Source organism: Myotis yumanensis, unplaced genomic scaffold, assembly GCF_028538775.1.
Source record: "Myotis yumanensis isolate MYYU_CA2020_CCGP unplaced genomic scaffold, mMyoYum1.0.hap1 SCAF_16, whole genome shotgun sequence".
NCBI classification, from domain to species: Eukaryota; Metazoa; Chordata; class Mammalia; order Chiroptera; family Vespertilionidae; genus Myotis; species Myotis yumanensis.
The window spans coordinates 19,282,067-19,298,542 of record NW_027223767.1 but is presented as its reverse complement, the minus strand read 5'-3'; the positions used below and the strand labels follow the sequence as shown (position 1 = coordinate 19,298,542).

At 47.9% G+C, this 16,476-nt stretch overlaps 2 protein-coding genes across 4 annotated transcripts; one reads left to right on the top strand and one right to left on the bottom strand.

Moving 5' to 3' along the window:
- Nucleotides 1–495: 495 nt before the first annotated feature.
- On the top strand, nt 496–8,905 carry GEMIN4 (gem nuclear organelle associated protein 4). Its single transcript, XM_070394081.1, has 2 exons — nt 496–532; nt 3,635–8,905. The coding sequence occupies exons 1-2, from the start codon at nt 523–525 to the stop codon at nt 6,796–6,798; spliced, it is 3,174 nt and encodes a 1,057-aa protein (XP_070250182.1). The 5' UTR covers nt 496–522; the 3' UTR covers nt 6,799–8,905.
- On the bottom strand, nt 7,815–16,461 carry TLCD3A (TLC domain containing 3A). Of its 3 annotated transcripts, XM_070394082.1 has the most exons (5): nt 16,154–16,433; nt 15,660–15,743; nt 11,699–11,903; nt 10,486–10,581; nt 7,815–10,022 (listed from the first exon to the last, which is right to left on the bottom strand). In XM_070394082.1, the coding sequence occupies exons 1-5, from the start codon at nt 16,273–16,275 to the stop codon at nt 9,753–9,755; spliced, it is 777 nt and encodes a 258-aa protein (XP_070250183.1). In that variant the 5' UTR covers nt 16,276–16,433; the 3' UTR covers nt 7,815–9,752. The 3 variants fall into 3 exon arrangements, with proteins under 3 accessions (XP_070250183.1, XP_070250184.1, XP_070250185.1); XM_070394083.1 differs by lacking the exon at nt 11,699–11,903 and having other exon boundaries at nt 9,937–10,022; nt 16,154–16,455; XM_070394084.1 differs by lacking the exons at nt 7,815–10,022; nt 10,486–10,581 and having other exon boundaries at nt 11,817–11,903; nt 15,640–15,743; nt 16,154–16,461.
- Nucleotides 16,462–16,476: the final 15 nt, after the last annotated feature.

Genomic DNA, 16,476 nt, shown 5'->3' with positions numbered 1-16,476 from the left:
CGGCAGATGCGCTGCGGGGGAAGAAGCCTGGCATTACAGAGGGTGCGTCCGTGCTGGTTAGTGGGCAGCCTGCGAGGGGCGTTCAGTGTGTGTGAACTGCGGGGGATTCCGGGGTGACCGGGTGGAGCCGAATGCGGGGCTGGGAACGGAGCTAATGGGTAGGACCCACTGGGATCAGGAGGCAGGCTGGGCAGTGGACTGGACCGGTGGGTGCCCGAAAGGAGGCGGGAAGCGGAGGGCGCCGGGCGGCCAGGGCGGGGGCCCCTGGAGAGGGAGGGCGGGGCACGCAGCGGCCGCAGGGCGGGGTGCATACCAACCTGTTGGAGGGCCGACAGAGGGCGCTGTGGGCTTGGCGCCCGGACGCCGCGGGCTGGTGGTGAGGACCGCGCGTGCGCGCCGAGCGGAGCCGGGGCTGAGACTGTGGGCGGGGCCTGAGGCGCGGCCCTTGGTCCCGCCCCCCGGGCCGCCCATTGTGTCGTGGTTCCGGCGCAGTACTCGCCGCATTGCGCCCGCGACGCCGCCATGGACTTAGGTGGGTGTCTCGGCTCCCCTTCCCCGAGCCCGCCTGGGCCACCTCCCGCCGCGGCGACCAGGGCGGTGCCAAGCGGCCCGGGCTGAGGGAGACCCCGGGTTGGGGGGGGCGGTTTGGAGAGCAGGGGGTTCCTTAGAGACCGGGGGTCGGGAGACCGGGCTCCAGCCCCGACCGCGCCGCTTTGGGCCCTTGGGGCCCTTTCCATGTGAAGCGCCAAACAGCTGTGAAGGGAAGATTTCCCGAAAGTAAAGTGGGTGCGTGCAGGTGATTTGGAAGTTGCCGGGCTGGGAGGACGCTCGGGGGGATCCCGGGTGCCCGACGGTCTCGGTTGAATGATGAGTTCTTTAGCCAGTGACTTAGGCTCAGGAGGTCCTCGAAGATCTAGTAAAACGGAGATGATAAAGTATCCACTGCAGAGTTTGGGGGAGTTTTCCTGGAGATCACGTGTATACAGCGCCCGGTGCAGCGCCTTGCACGGAGCTGGCGTTCATCGGACTAGCGATTGTGGGGAGGGTTGTGGCTGCAGAGTGCACGTGCGCCTTGATTCAGAATCCTGAGGCAAAGTTTGGAAGAAGGGAGGGGGGAGCTGGTATAAATCAGCGGCTCCTGGCCCAGCTTTTTACCCTTCTGGACATGCTCCTAAGGGGATAGGACTAGGAGATGGCTCTGGGGGAGCTGGGGGAGGCACCCCAAGGGGTGCCAGCAATACTGGGCCCGTGGAGAAAAGTTCTGGTCCTTGGCCCCAGCCAGCTCTTCACTTTGTATCAATAGACATGTGCTCCAAAAAGCGCTCAAGTTGTGCATGGCAGGCGGTGGTGGGGAGGCCTAGCGTTCTGGCTCCCCTTGGGTGCCTCCCCCAGCGCCCCCGGAGCCTTACAGCTGTGGTGATTCTGCCCAACAGCTTTGTAGTTGTGCTCTCCTGAGCAAATGGCTTCTGAGTCTCCATGTTCCCGTCTCCAAAACAGGAGTAATATAGTCCTCCAAAGGTTGACATGAAGACTTACAGAGACCTTACGTGAGTGCCACCTGGCACAAGCAGCACTCAGTACATATAAAGGAGCGGGCACTCAGAAGTAGTGACAAAACACTGGGGAATTGCCCAGCTTTTAACTGCTCCTGGGACTTATACTTGAGTCTCTCTGGAAAATAGCTGTTAGAGGCCAGACATCTCAGCTGAACTGATAGCGCAATAACATTCATTTTACAGAATCGTAGGGAACATATGTTGGTGCCTTGGACAGTGGCCTGAGCTAGAAAGAAGGTCCAGAGCTCCCTGAGCAACCTAACCCTCCGTGGGAGTCAGCCTCGCCACTGGAGCTACGGTGGATTGCCTTCCCCAGGATTTGCATAGCAGTGCTGATTGAGCTCTTGGCCTTTTTGCTGCTCCCATAAATGGTCCAAGGAGCAGGATACTCTTTAGTCTGCTGGAATCAGGAGTCTGGGAAGATGGGTTCTTGGGGATATGAAGGACTGAGAAAGGGGTGGCATCTCTGGGTCCTGGGAAAGGGGAGAGACAATTTGGCTGATATGCTGACCGTGTTTGCAGTATTTGGGATCTGACTTAGTTTCTGGGCCAAAGGAGACACCTGAGAAAGATCTGTCTTTTCATGTTTCTGAGTTCAGGGAGGCCAAGAATAGTGACAAGATTCTGTTCTTGTCAACAGTAGAAAGGTTTGGGGAAAAACAACATTTATTAAGCACTTCATCAGGCTCTTTGAATCCTGATTCTTTTTGTAGCTATATCTTGTTTAACTCTCACTATCTCTGGGAAGTGGGATCAGGAGCTAACAGTAAGCACCAACCCAGTGCCAGGAGCTTGATAGTATATATCATTGGATCTTCATGATCATTATATGAAGTTTGTATTATCAGAAGGGATGCTCAGAGAAGTCATCTGTCCAAGATGACTGCTTTTAAATGGCTGAGCTAAACTCATGTCTGATTAAACAGACCAAGATGCCTTCCTTGATAAATATGTGTCAGTTCACTGATAAGTCTGTGGGTCACTGAAGGGAGAACTTAATGTAGTGCATTATTTTTTCTATCTACCCCTTGGTTTCTACCAGAGAACCAGGGCCATGAGTAGCTGTTCTTGTTGGAAGAAGCCATGGGATGAATTGTTTCCCTGAAAGGCAGAAAGAACAGTGGAAATCTGTTTGCAGGGCAAGGCCATGAGAGAAAAGGGGGAAGGTAGGGTTTGTCTGCTTGCTTCTATGCCCACAGCCCTGGGCCATGTGCCTTTTAATTTATATCATAATTTATAAGCTCAGTTTCATGTCCTGCAATATATATTTTGTGGTCCCTGTAGTTTGAAACTGTCATTGTGCTTTCTCTCTAAACTCATCTTCCCCAAATCCTCTGCTGGCCCATCTATCTAGCCCAGTGATGGCGAACCTTTTGAGCTTGGCGTGTCAGCATTTTGAAAAGCCCTAACTTAACTCTGGTGCCGTGTCACATATAGAAATTTTTTGATATTTGCAACCATAGTAAAACAAAGATTTATATTTTTGATATTTATTTTATATATTTAAATGCCATTTAACAAAGAAAAATCAACCAAAAAAATGAGTTCACGTGTCACCTCTGACACGCGTGTTATAGGTTTGCCATCACTGGTCTAGCCTCTGTAGCCCAGCTTTTCCTTTTCAAATGCTTTTCCTGTGAGATCTCACTTCATTGGTTCCATTGATCCCCTCTGACTTTCCTCATGAGCTTCAGCCTTACATTTCCATTGCTGGAGGGCATTTCTACCTTAATTTATACCTCAAACTCCAAATAACCAAAACTTAACAGGTTCCCTCCAAACCTGTTCTGAGTCTTCTGTGTTCCCTAACTCCAATGGTGCCTGTTGTCTTCCCAGTTCCAAGCTAGAGTTTGGGAGTCCTTTTCTATTCCTCAGGTAAGTCCTTTTTACTCCAACTCTGCAGTGGCTCCTAGAATCACTGCTTTCTTCCCCCTCTCCCACTGATCCTATTTAGAACTTTTATCTCTAACCCTGATCCCAACAGCCAGCCTACCAACTGCTATCTTTCCTTCTAACCTCTGCTTACTATTTTGAAATTTGTCACCACACTCTATCTTATTCGGCTTCTCTCCGTGCAGGACCCTTGAATATCTGTGAAGAAATGACTATTTTGCATGGGGGTTTTTTGCTGGCCGAGCAGCTGTTTCACCCCAAAGCACTGGCAGAATTGACAAAATCTGACTGGGAGCATGTTGGGCGGCCCATTGTGGAGGCCTTGAGGGAAATCTCCGCCACAGCATGCTCCCAGTCCTTTGCCTGGAAGAGGAAAGCTCTGGTCATCATCTGGGCCAAGGTTCTTCAGCCCTACCCCGTTACCCCTTCCGACACTGAAACTCGGTGGCAGGAAGATGTGTTCTTCTCAGTAGGCAACATGATCCCTACCATCAATCACGCGGTTCTTTTTGAGCTGCTCAAGTCCCTGGAAGCTTCTGGACTCTTTATCCAGCTCCTGATGGCCCTCCCTACCACCATCTGCCGTGCAGAACTAGAGCGCTTTTTGGAGCACATGGCTATTGATACTTCTTCAAAGGATGTGGCCTTCTTCCTCGATGTCTGGTGGGAAATGATGAAGCACAAGGACAATCAGCAGGACCCCCTGCTCTCTCAGTTTAGGACAATGGCTAATAAGTACTTATCCTCTTCAGATGAGTTCTCCCATCCTCCAAAGAGGTTCAAGTCAGACCCTGATGTGTGTCCTACCATGCCTTTGTTGGCCATGCTGCTCACTGGGCTGAAGCAAATCCAAAATAGAATCTTGGGCCCTGGGATGAAGTGCTGCGCATTAGCCAATTTGGCTGATATGCTGACCGTGTTTGCACTGATGGAGGATGACCCTCAGGAAGTGTCTGCACATGTGTATCTAGACAAACTGGCCACGGTGATCTCCGTGTGGAATTCGGACACCCAGAACCCATATCACCAGCAGGCACTGGCAGAGAAGGTAAAGGAGGCAGAACGGGATGTCAACCTGAGCTCACTGGCCAGACTCCCGAATGAAACGATTTTTGCCGCATTTGACTTCATGCGAAGTCTTCTGCGGGAGTGGGGGGAGGAGCTGCAGGCCATGCTCAATAGCACCCACGGGACAAATTATGACAGTTACCGGCTGTGTGACAGTCTGACTTCTTTCAGCCAGAACTTGAAGCTTTACCTGGGTACCACCAGCTTATCCAAGGAGGAGAGGCAGGTGGTTTCTGAACTGGCAGAGTGCGTCGAGGATTTCCTGAGGAAAACGAACAAGGTACTCAACAAGGGCTTGGAGAAAGACATTACTGCCTCGATTGCCATGGCCATTATTGAGCAAAAGATGGATCGGCATATGGAAATGTGCTACATTTTTGCTTCTGAGAAGAAGTGGGCCTTCTCAGATGAGTGGCTTGCCTGCCTGGTTAATAACCATTCTCTCTTCCGAGAGCCAGATTTGGTATTAAAGCTGCTGGAAACTGTGGTGGAAGTCAGCACGACAGACAGAGCCATCCCTGAATCTCAGATCAAACAAGTGATTGACTTGATCCTGGAATGTTACACAGGCCTCTCACTGCCAGATAAAAATAAAGTCCTCGCAGGTATCCTGGTTGCCTGGGGGCGAAAGGGCCTCTCTGAGAAGTTGTTGGCTTACTTGGAGGGGTTTCAGGAAGACCTCAACACGACCTTTAACCAGCTTGCACAGAGTGCTTCCGAACAGGGCTTGGCTAAGGCTGTAGCTTCTGTGGCCCGCCTGGTGATACTGCACCCGGAGATCACCGTGAAGAAAATGTGCAGCATGGCTGTGGTCAATCTCGGTACCCACAAGTTCCTGGCTCAGATTCTCACCGCCTTCCCCGCCCTCAGGTTCACAGAAGAGCAGGGTCCAAACCCGTCCACCACGTTCGTCGTGTCATGCCTCAGAGAAACCGTCTGGACAAAGTTCTCTACACCCAAGGAAGAAAAGCAGTTTTTGGAGCTCCTGAGATGCCTGATGAGTCCCGTGAAGCCCCAGGGGATTCCAGTTGCGGCCCTTCTTGAACCAGATGAGGTTCTCAGGGAATTCGTCCTGCCTTTCTTGATGCTAGATGTTGAAGAGGTGGACCTCAGTCTGAAGATCTTTATTCAGACCCTCGAAGTAAATGCCTGCTTAGAGGAATACTGGCTCCAAACCTGCTCTCCGTTTCCCCTCATCTTCAGCTTGTGCCAGCTCCTGGACTGCTTCAGTAAATACTGGCAGCTCCCCAAGGAGAAGCGCTGCCTCTCTTTGGATGGGAAGGATATGGTGGTCCATATCCTGGAGCTCCTCTGTGAGATCGTATTAGCAAATGCCGAGACCTTCTCCCCAGACACCTGGATCAAGTCCCTGTCCTGGCTCCACCGGAAGTTGGAGCAGCTAGACTGGACTGTGAACCTGAGACTGAAGAACTTCTTTGAGGGCCACTTCAAGTGTGAGGTGCCAGCCACACTTTTTGAGATCTGTAAGCTTTCTGAGGATGAGTGGACCTCCCAGGCCCACCCTGGGTATGGGCCCGGCACAGGGCTCCTTGCCTGGATGGAGTGCTGCTGCCTCTCCAGGAGCATCTCCGAGCGGATGCTCTCCCTCTTAGTGGTGGGTGTGGACAACCCTGAGGAGGTCAGATTGTTCAGCAAGGGCTTTCTGGTAGCCCTGGTGCAAGTCATGCCTTGGTGCAGTACCCAGGAGTGGCAGTACCTTTTCCAGTTGACCAGGAGACTGTTGGAGAAACAACTCCTACATGTCCCTTATAGCCTGGAATATATTCAGTTTGTTCCTCTGCTCAACCTGAAGCCCTTGGCCCAGGAGCTCCAACTCTCCGTTCTCCTCCTGAGAGCTTTCCAGTTTCTTTGCAGCCAGAGTTGTCGCAACTGGCTTCCTATGGAAGGCTGGAGCCATGTGGTCAAACTTGTCTGTAGCAGTCTGACCAGCCTCCTGGACTCAGTTAGGTTGATACGGTCAGTTGGCCCTTGGGCCCAAGGAGAAGAACAGGACCTGACCCAGGAAGCCCTATTTTTTTATACTCAGGTATTCTGTCATGTTTTGCACATCATGGCCATGCTCCACCAAGAGGTGTGTGAACCACTCTACGTTTTAGCCTTGGAAATCCTCACCTGCTATGAAACCCTGAGCAAGACCAACCCTTCTATCAGCGCCTTACTCCAGAAGGTAAATGAGCAGCACTTTTTAAAGTCCATTGCCAAGAATATTAGCCCCGAGGAGCGGCGCCAGACCCTGCTGCAGAAGATCAGCAATTTCTGACTTTTGTGGATCAGACAACAGCTGATGAGGGTGGGGTCTATAGGGGCTAGAGCCGAGAAACAAAAAAACTCTTCAGTTATGTGAAGTTGTAAACAAGCTAAAAAGTATATGGCAATAACAATGTAAAGAAAATAGTTTCTTGGGTATTTGTAACACAAATTATAATCTCATTTTGAGGTCTGTCTTACCTCTTTTGAGTCTTTCTCATCAATAGTTTAGGCTTAAATATGGGTTCAGCTAGAGCAGCCATGGGCAAACTACGGCCCGCCGGCCGGATCTGGCCCATTTGAAATGAATAAAACTAAAAAAAAAAAAAAAAAGACCGTACCCTTTTATGTAATGATGTTTACTTTGAATTTATATTAGTTCACACAAACGCTCCATCCATGCTTTTGTTCCGGCCCTCTGGTCCAGTTTAAGAACCCACTGTGGCCCTCGAGTCAAAAAGTTTGCCCACCCCTGAGCTAGAGTCTTAAAGATCAGGCTGCGAGGAAAGTTCATAATTGGACTTCTCCATCCTAAACTTTAGTAAGTTCAAAGGTGAAATACCAAAGTGGAAAAATTATAAGGTGTGTGTTCTTTTGCACTGAAACCCTCTTTGGGTCATTTTGTGGTCTTTTGGAAAAGGTAGCAATTAAGAAAATAACTCTATTCTTCTACCAGTTGGCCAGGTGATTTGTGTGCCCAAAGGCCAGCAGCACTATAAAAGAAGAAGGTTGGACCAAGAAAATTTAGTGCTGGGGGTAGATTAAGGACCTAAAGAAAATGGATGGCTTCTGAATTGAGGACTTCTGCTCTACAGCCTTAACGCCATCCATTCAGTGTATCCAGAAGGGCTGTACTAAAACTAGGCCTGGTAAACAGCAGAGATGTGTCTAAAGGACGAGTGTAATGACCTTCTGCTTGGAGTATATTGTCACAGTTTTGAAAAATGAGGGGGAGCAGGGAATGGTGTCTACAGAAGCATAAAAATACAAATTTAAGGTGTGCAGGGCATTTTACAGAACTATGAGTGCTGGTTGCTGAGACATTTAATTTGGGAGGCAAGAAAGGGAAAAGGAGATATCCCAATACCTCCTCCACACCCAGGCCCTCATTCAAAATGGGGCCTTATTCAGGTTCCCTCCCCCGCCTGAAGTGGGCTAGCTCTGTGGCCTACAATTGGATTTCTACCCTCCCAACTCCTAAGTGAAATTCACCTAGAAAGAGAAAAAAGGGCCTAAAATTACATGGCCACTAGGCTTGAACTCTGGGACCCTACAGTGTACAGCAAACATGTCAAACTCAAAGGCTAACACAGGCCAAATAAACGAGGCATGTGGCCCACAGGCTGAGAGTTTGACATGCTTAGTATACAGGAACCATGAATCACAGAAACAGTGTTAGAGTAAGGTTTGATTGAGGTAGGCCTTCCTGGAGGCTGAAAGCACTAACACATTCCCCTCCCCTCAACCCCCCAGCTTTGCGAGTTAATGGATATGAACACAGACCAGAAACAATACCACACAGCAGCCAGCCAAGTCAGGTCATGGATGGGTCTTATAGGAAGTCGGTATTGATATATTTCACAAATGAGAGTAAGTTGGGAAATATTAGTGCAATTTAATCACCACAGGGGTGATTTATGCAAGATACACTGACAGTGAACAAACCAGTAAAAAAAAATATATCATTTTGCATTTTTAAAATGGCACCCATTAAAGACTGAAATAGTCAACATTTGAGTCACTGTTACATATTCAGTACTTTAAAAGTTAATGGACAACAATGAATCAAAAGGCACTTTTTAAAACCTAGCTTCTCACTACCACCTGAAAAAAAATTCACGGTAGCAGTTTCTAAGACCCATCCTAGTTGATAAGGAATGAATAGTGTTGGCACCAGAGAATCCCATTTGCAAATGGTAGTGAAGGAGTCAGTTCACAGGACATATTTTGGCCAGGGCTGTCTTGCACTCTTGCTCTCCAGCCTTCTGTGGCTAAATGGTGGTGCACTCAATGGGAACAGGCTTTTGGCCACAAGCTCTGTTAGGAGGCAGTCTAGATGCGACTTCTCATGGTTTGGAATATAGAACTCCATTTCCACTTCATGTGAAAAAGACAGTGTCAAAGAGTGGGGTTACTAATAAATAGCTTGGTAGCCATCTTTTCACTCTACCACTATAGTTTTTAACAAGAGCATCCTGTGTGTGTGTGGATATGGGGAAAGCTGGGCTTGGAAGGACATGCCAAAAAGGGAACAGTATTTGTGACTGTTGACAACAAACTCACAACTTTGACACTGATCTTACAGTCAGCCTGCAAAGATGCAGACATCTTTTACCTCCTCAAGCGCTTCAGGTTCCCATCCCTGCCTCCTGCCACCCCGACCCTCACTAATAAGACTTCTGATTGGAAGTCAGATGACAAGAATTCAATGTTGGCACATGGATGAGGCAGTGGATTATCTAGTAAACAATGAAAAGCTACCTACCCACAATGGTTTCCCCAGGCCAACATAAGAAATTATTTCAAGAACCAAGTCATCACTGTTTCTGCTGGCCCAGTATATGTAGATAATTGCCCTGAGTGTTTGGAAAGGTGGGTAGCCACCAATATTAGGGCCAGTTAGGTGCCCAGGGACTTATCCTGGTCCACCTGTCTCCACACCCCATGCTTCTACCTCCCAGAGCCCTTGAGATAAGACCCAAGGAAGGATCATTGGGCAAAACCACCTTGCTGCCAATGGAGGTCTGACAGGATCCAACAGTTGTTATTACAAAAAGTGCTTTTGCAAAAGGGGCAGGTTAGAAGAGGGAGGTAATACGAATATTCTTTAGAAAAACTCAATACCCATCTACTTATCAATACCCAAAAGGCTGAGGCCATCCAGGGCACAATTTGGTCCGTGGAATACTGAGTGAAAGAGGCAGCTAGTATGAAGAGGCACCCTCACTGCCTGACTCCTGGGAGCACTTATCCATCCTTTTCGGCTGGGGGAGTGTCAAAGAGCCCGACTGCCTTCTTGCACAGCAGAGAGAACCAGTAGAGCTGGGGAGCGATGAGGAAGGCATTGGCCACATTGCAGAAGACAGGGATCCTGAATGGCACTTGGAACAGGCTTATGTCCTTCTGTCTGGCATAGGACCAATACATGAAGAGGAAAAGAAGGATCCGACAGGAAAAGAAGGTGGTCAGCGTGAGGATTCCGTTCACCTTGTACAGAAGGGTGTGCTGCTTCTTTAGCTGCAAAAGTGGGAAGGAGAATGCAGAGTCACGAAGAGGTTGGGCCTTCAGGAAATGACTAGCTCAAGTCCCACAGTAGTAAAGTCCAGGCATCTAGCTTTCTAACACTTGGAAAAGTTGATTGGGCATGGCCATATTTGTATGTGCATATAGCCTTGTAGGTGTTTCAGCCGTGATGCTGAATTCGACCTAAGCCACCCCAGCTGATAGGAACACAGGATGAGAGAAAATCTATGGCCTGGGAAAAAATACATGAAGGACTGTATCAAATTTGAATCAAACTTACAATTTTGTCCCCACTGGCTTGGAAGACCAATTGACCTTTAAGTCTGTTCAAGGGTCTCCTATTCCACTATTCCTAGCATTAAGGGATTTCTCTAAACCTCACAATCTACCAAGGAAAAACAGAATCTGTACCCGCCTCACCCCCAGGCAATGTTTCTGCCATTTCATTCATACGTGCCTGAATCAGAATTTTGCCCAGCGACACAAATGGAGTGCTCAGTTCTGCCGTGAAGATGCAGCCAACGAAGAAATCCCCCAGCTCTCCCCTAAACCTCTGCAGGTGAGAAGACGAAACAGGGAAATATGATATGCAGGTTAAGGAACCACTGGAAGGAAATTCTAGGGCTGCTGAAAAAGACCATTATAGACCATGAAGGGAAAGGGAAATGCTACATGGACAAGTGTAGACCCATTTAATACTCTGCTGCTTCTGTAGCAATGGAACTTTGATGGTCGAATTGCTAGGATGCAGAGGCAACTTCTGATAGCTGATTGCATCACACACCAAGCTTTCTCAGAATTTCCATGTCAGCCGGAAGGAACTCTGCAGCCTACTTTTGGGTTTCTAACTTAGTCATGCCAAGGGCACTTAGCCAAGTCAGTTCAACAAAATGTGTGTCAGAACCCTGTGCTAGATGTTGGGGAGACTTCTTAAAGAATGTAGTACACGGCACCTGTATATCTTTTCAAGAAAGTAGTATAGCATAGATAGCAGCTCAAGTAGTACCAGAGTGAGCTATCAACTCTTAGAGCCCCAATTCAAGCATGTCAAACTCGTGGCCGCTGGGCCACACACACGGTATAGGGCTAACAATTTATAATGTTATTTCTAATTATTCCTGATCATTTCTAATTATTAGCAGAAAGCTATGAGCTTTTAAATCAAGTGCCTATCACTTGGCGGGCACTCAAAAATACTAATTTCCTCTTTGCATTCCCATTTCTTCCTTGTTCGGTGAAGTTTTGATGGGAAAAATGGATCTAGGGAGAAATTATGCGGCTATTTGCTTTCAGAGCTTGCTTTTGTAACATAAATAATAATAATGCACACAGTACTCTCTGGCACTGTTAGAGCAAATAACCAGTTGACTGAGCAATAACTGGTCTCATTTTTAAAAATTCTTATGTTGTATTTTATATTGTCTTTATATTGTATAAACTAAAGACAGAACCTTTGGCAAAGACTAAGGAATCATAAAGGGCTGGGGGATTGCTGGCAAGGAGGATCACATCTCTACATGATTAATCTGGGGATTTAACTGCAGAAGCAGCTGGCATACAAGAACAGGTGAAGTAGGAAAGTGAAGGAAAAGAGGAGCAATCCTGACTCCTAAGTATTGGTCATGATACCCGGATAAACAGGAGAAATGAGTGACCAAGGCAGCTGATACCTGTGCAATTGGCACAAGGACCAACAGAATGGCCACATGGTGCGTGATCATGAGGCGGTTTTTACTTAGGAAGTTTCGAAAAATGATGAGGGAGTGTCTGCGGTTCTGTTCTTTGATTCGGTACCAGTCACAAAGGTACATGGCGTAGATGTCGTAGACCATATATGGAATCAAAAACCAGACATATTCTTGGGCAAGCCAGTGCCTGAAAGAAAGCATATAAGTGGTCCATGAAATAATTGTGAATATCAATTATGAAGGCAGCTTAAAGCCAACCTCTTCTCAAACACATTTCTTTATATGTCTTTGCTCCAAATACTTTATAATGAATACTAGAGGCCCAGTGCACGAAATTCATGCACAGGTAGGGTCCCTAGGCCTGGCCGGCAATCAGGGCTGATCTGTAGGGCAACTGGCGGGGCAATTGGGGGGGGGGGGTACCCCCTGCTGGCACCTGCCTTGGCTGGCCTGGGGCCTACAGGCTGGGGGTAGCTCCTGCATTGAGCATCTGCCCCCTGGTGGTCAATGTGTGTCATAGTGACCGGTTATTCCGCTGGTCATTCTGCCGTTTGGTCGATTTGCATATTAGGCTTTTATTTTATAGGATAGGATGATGAAGTTGATAGGGTGAACAACTTTTTCTAAATTACAGAGAAAATTTGTGTCGAGCAGAAAGCACCATGTGTTTAAGTGACTAGCTGTCACTATTTGCCTGGTTTAGCTACTCATTTGTAATGGATTTTTCTGGCATTTTGTGATATAAGCTGACTTTGATATAGATATCTCTACCAATGATTCAACAGCCCCACCAAGAAACTGGTTTGGAAGGTGTCCCAAATCCCAATCCAATATTTCCAGTTTAACTCCACTTGTTGCTCAACAGTTGGGAGTTTCCTCTTGCATCTGCTTGTAACCTCACTCTAGGGAGTTGCTGGCAAGCAACCCTGGCCATATTCTTTACAATTCTATGGCTAATTCCAGTTCCACTCATTAAGAAAAATATGTCTGGTTATGAGCCCGGAGCTCAAGGACTACCTTACAGCAGTCAGATAACCAAAGAGAAACTGGGAGAAAAGACACTGTTCCCATTTACTTCCCCAAAGGGGTTGAATCAATATTTGCTGTGTCAAAATGATAGTTTATCATTGTCCTAGAGAAAATTAGACGTGAAGTCTATAATTTCTACAATTTTGTTCCCAAATGATAAGTCATAATTCTACAGAAAACTGATGTGAATAAAAAACATATAAACTGAAATTATATCCTATGCTGGGAAGGATTAGATTCACTAAATACCAAGAAGAGACAATTTAGTTTTATGGTTTTCAAACTACCTGAATATCAGAATCACCTGCAGTGCTTGTTAAGGCCCTACCCCAAAGACTCTTAATGGTATATGTACCATTACCTAATGATTCCACACTTACCACAGCATAACTCAATAATGAAATAAACAATGAAACAGGCAAACAAGTAAGGATAGAAAATATAACATATATGTAGGTGAATGAATTATCCGAATTCCATTTAGGCAAAAAGATGCAATATTTATTTATTCTGCTGCCTGTCTATGGTCTCCATTGCATCCTTAAAGCAATTCTAAATTAAATAACTATAAAGAGCTATTAAAAGCTGATCTGAAATATAACTGGACCTAGGGTTTTAATATTTTGTACACAGTACCAATTCAATAAGATCTGAAATTGTGGCTGCTTGGTAGAATTCTCTCAAGACTTATTTGTAAGAGATCTAGATTGTAATAATAATTACCTCTAGCCTGGGACTTAACTTTCTTTATAAAAATGACAATAACAATCCTTGTCCTACTTCCCTGACAAGGTTATTGTAAAAATTAAAAAAAACTAAAAATGTGAAAATCCTTTTAAACGTAAAAAATACTATCCTATATATCCTATATAATAAAAGCCTACTATGCAAATCGACTGAACGGCAGACCGAACGCTGGCTATGACATGCACTGACCACCAGGGAGAAGATGCTCAATGCAGGAGCTGCCCTCAACCTTCAGGCCCCAGGCCAGCCAAGGTGGGTGCCAGCAGGGGCCCCGCCAGTCACCCCACAGATTGGGCCTGATTGCCAGCCAGGCCTAGGGACCCTACTCGTGCACGAATTTCGTGCACTGGGTCTCTAGTCCAAATATAGATGCTTAAATTGAGAAAACTGCCTAGAGCTGTGACTCTCAGCCCTGTTAGCGATATAGACCTCTTTAAGAATAATGAAATACTTGGCCCCATACCACATTCTGCATATAAATTGGGGAGATTTATAGATACTCCCTTATTTATAGACAGTCTACATCAAGGCATAAAGTAAAAAGATATGTAATAAAAAATATTGGGGTATATAGGATATGAGCCCCAAAAGGCCTTTTTTTAAATGATCTAGGTGCAGTCAGAGCATCCTTGTGCATCCATGTGAAGGTAACGGGCACAGAAATGTGTCTGTCTCCATTTTAGGAGCAAAAAATCTAAGGTAGGGGTGGGGAACTTGTTTCTGCCAAGGGCCATTTGGATATTTATAACATCATTCACAGGCCATACAAAATTATCAACTTAAAAAGTAGCCTGCTATATTTGGTCAGACATTTAATTAACTCACCCCTAATGCCTTGGTAGGAGCAGACTAAATTATTTCACAGGCCTTAAGCTGGACATTCCTCACCCCTGGGGCATAAAGATACATAAAAGGAGGGACCTGAAAATCAAACTCAGGATTCTTACCACTAAAACACACCGTTTCTAAGGGGGAATCATAACAGTGGTGCTACAGAACTGAAAGTTAAGTATGTGCAAATATCTCTCTAAAATGTGTATTGGTTGCCTGCTGCTTGCCCTCCTGTCAGCTCAAGATAGTGCTGAGCCACATCTGTCTTAATCTCTGCAAAAGAGGCTGGTTTCAAGTTTGAGCTGACAAACTGGGTGGGGGCAGTGAGGGAGCTTGCCAGGTGATCACAGAGTGCTCGATTAGATTAAAATAAAAATCGAACCCGGCCAAGCAAATGCTGTCAGTCCTTTGCACATGCAATCAAAGTCACCTGACCTGTTTTCTCTCAGCACCTACAACTCATCACCAAGAAAAGCACAAAAATCATAATGGCAGCATTAATCCCAAGTAAGACCCAGGCACTCCATCTGCAGGCCAGTGAGACGGAGACCCCACTCAGGCTCTCCTCCTACTGCAGTCTCAACAGGTGAAAAGGGGACACTCCGCTGTCAGACTTTCCCTGCACAATGACTGTAGCTCTTCAACTTAACTGGGAGGAAGCGAGAGTGGTTCTAGGAGGACAGGTGAAAAAAAAAAGGCTTCAAAAACAAACCGCCACCATCGCCCAGGCCTACATACATACTACACAAAGTAGACCACCCTAGTCTTTATGATTCAGTCCACTAGATGCGCATTTCCTGATGCCTCTGGACTGAGCTCTAACACAGACAAGTCAGTTTTCTGAAAGCACCTGAAAACTCCGCACCACCTTGAGCAAATCCATAGGAGAGACAAGAAAGCGCAGCATTTGTAAGGCGCTGGTAACCACGATGCACATACCTTGGCCAATGGATGCTTCAGAGCAGGACCCCAGTGGGGTGACTTAAAAGAACTAGAAGCCACACTCTCACTTCTGAATCATTTCCAAAGGTATCTATCTCATAAATAACTTGGGTCAATGGACCACACCGTCTTCTTACATGTTACCTTAAATCAGGCTTAGACTCTGTCATTCTCCAGCATTTCTTCAGTTTACTTTCCCCTAAGGTGGCCCGCAGAAAGAGGTAAGGAGAGGAGGTGGGAACTAATTATGGCACCCAAGTTTTCCCATTAACCGGCTACCCAACAGCGTGTACTCATAAAGAAATAGTGTCTGTGTGCCACTAAAATGTGCAAACTTCGAAAAAGTTCGGCGCTGATATCTGTACTTCTTTCACCTGGCATTGGATGTTGTTACCTGTCGGAGACCACGTTCTTACAGGAGCGGATGATGGCGATCCCCGACCCGGTGGCCAACACAGCCTGCGCCGAAGAAACCACCCTAAGATGCGGCAGAAAAGAAAAAAAGGGGTGGGTGGAGCGCTCTAAATCCAGCACGGAGCCCAAACTCCTGAACCTGACTGTCCCCTAGGCTGCCAGCGCCGGGAGGAAAATGGTAGGGCCGCCACCGCGCTCCCGATCCCCAGGGCAGCTGGCAGATATGTAGCAGGCTTCCCTCCCCATCCTGACCAGCGCGGGCAGCCCTCCGCCCTGCTCCCCTCTCCCTCCAGGACAGGGTCTTCCAGAGCCCCGGCCAGGGCCGCAGAGAGGGGCAAGGAACTAGGGAGGCAGCCCCCTCGCTTCCTGTCGCCCCCCCTTCCCCCCTCGCTGGGCGCAGGGGCGGGCGCAGGCGGGTCGGGGCAGATCGCGCTGCGGCCGGGCGGGGCGGGCGTCGCCAGCCTCGCCGAGTACCTGGTGCTGATCATCACGCAGTCGTAATCGGTCCATTCGGGCCGCGCGCGGCGCAGCGCCCAGGTGCAGAGCGCGAAGAGCCCGGGGAAGAAGAGGGAGCCCCAGGCCAGCGTCAGCAGCATGGGTGCTCCGGGCTCGGCGCTCGCTCGGCGCCCTCGGCGTGGCTCAGGTCGACTCCGCTGGTCTCCGAGACTGCCGCGGCCCGCCCGCCCCTATTTCTACCCTCCACCCTCCACCCTCCACCCCGCCCCGGCCCGCGCGACTCCGGCAGCCGCGGGGCGCTGGCCCCGAGCCCGCACCGCCACTCTCCGCGTGACCTGACC

Excerpts from the sequence above, each read along its gene's own strand:
- TLCD3A (XM_070394082.1), bottom strand. The coding sequence starts at position 16,275 with ATGCTGCTGACGCTGGCCTGGGGCTCCCTCTTCTTCCCCGGGCTCTTC. Across the intron at positions 15,744-16,153 it reads TGCGTGATGATCAGCACCAG|GGTGGTTTCTTCGGCGCAGG; the intron begins GTACTCGGCGAG and ends GCCGCATCTTAG. Across the intron at positions 10,582-11,698 it reads TCCTTGTGCCAATTGCACAG|AGGTTTAGGGGAGAGCTGGG; the intron begins GTATCAGCTGCC and ends TCTCACCTGCAG.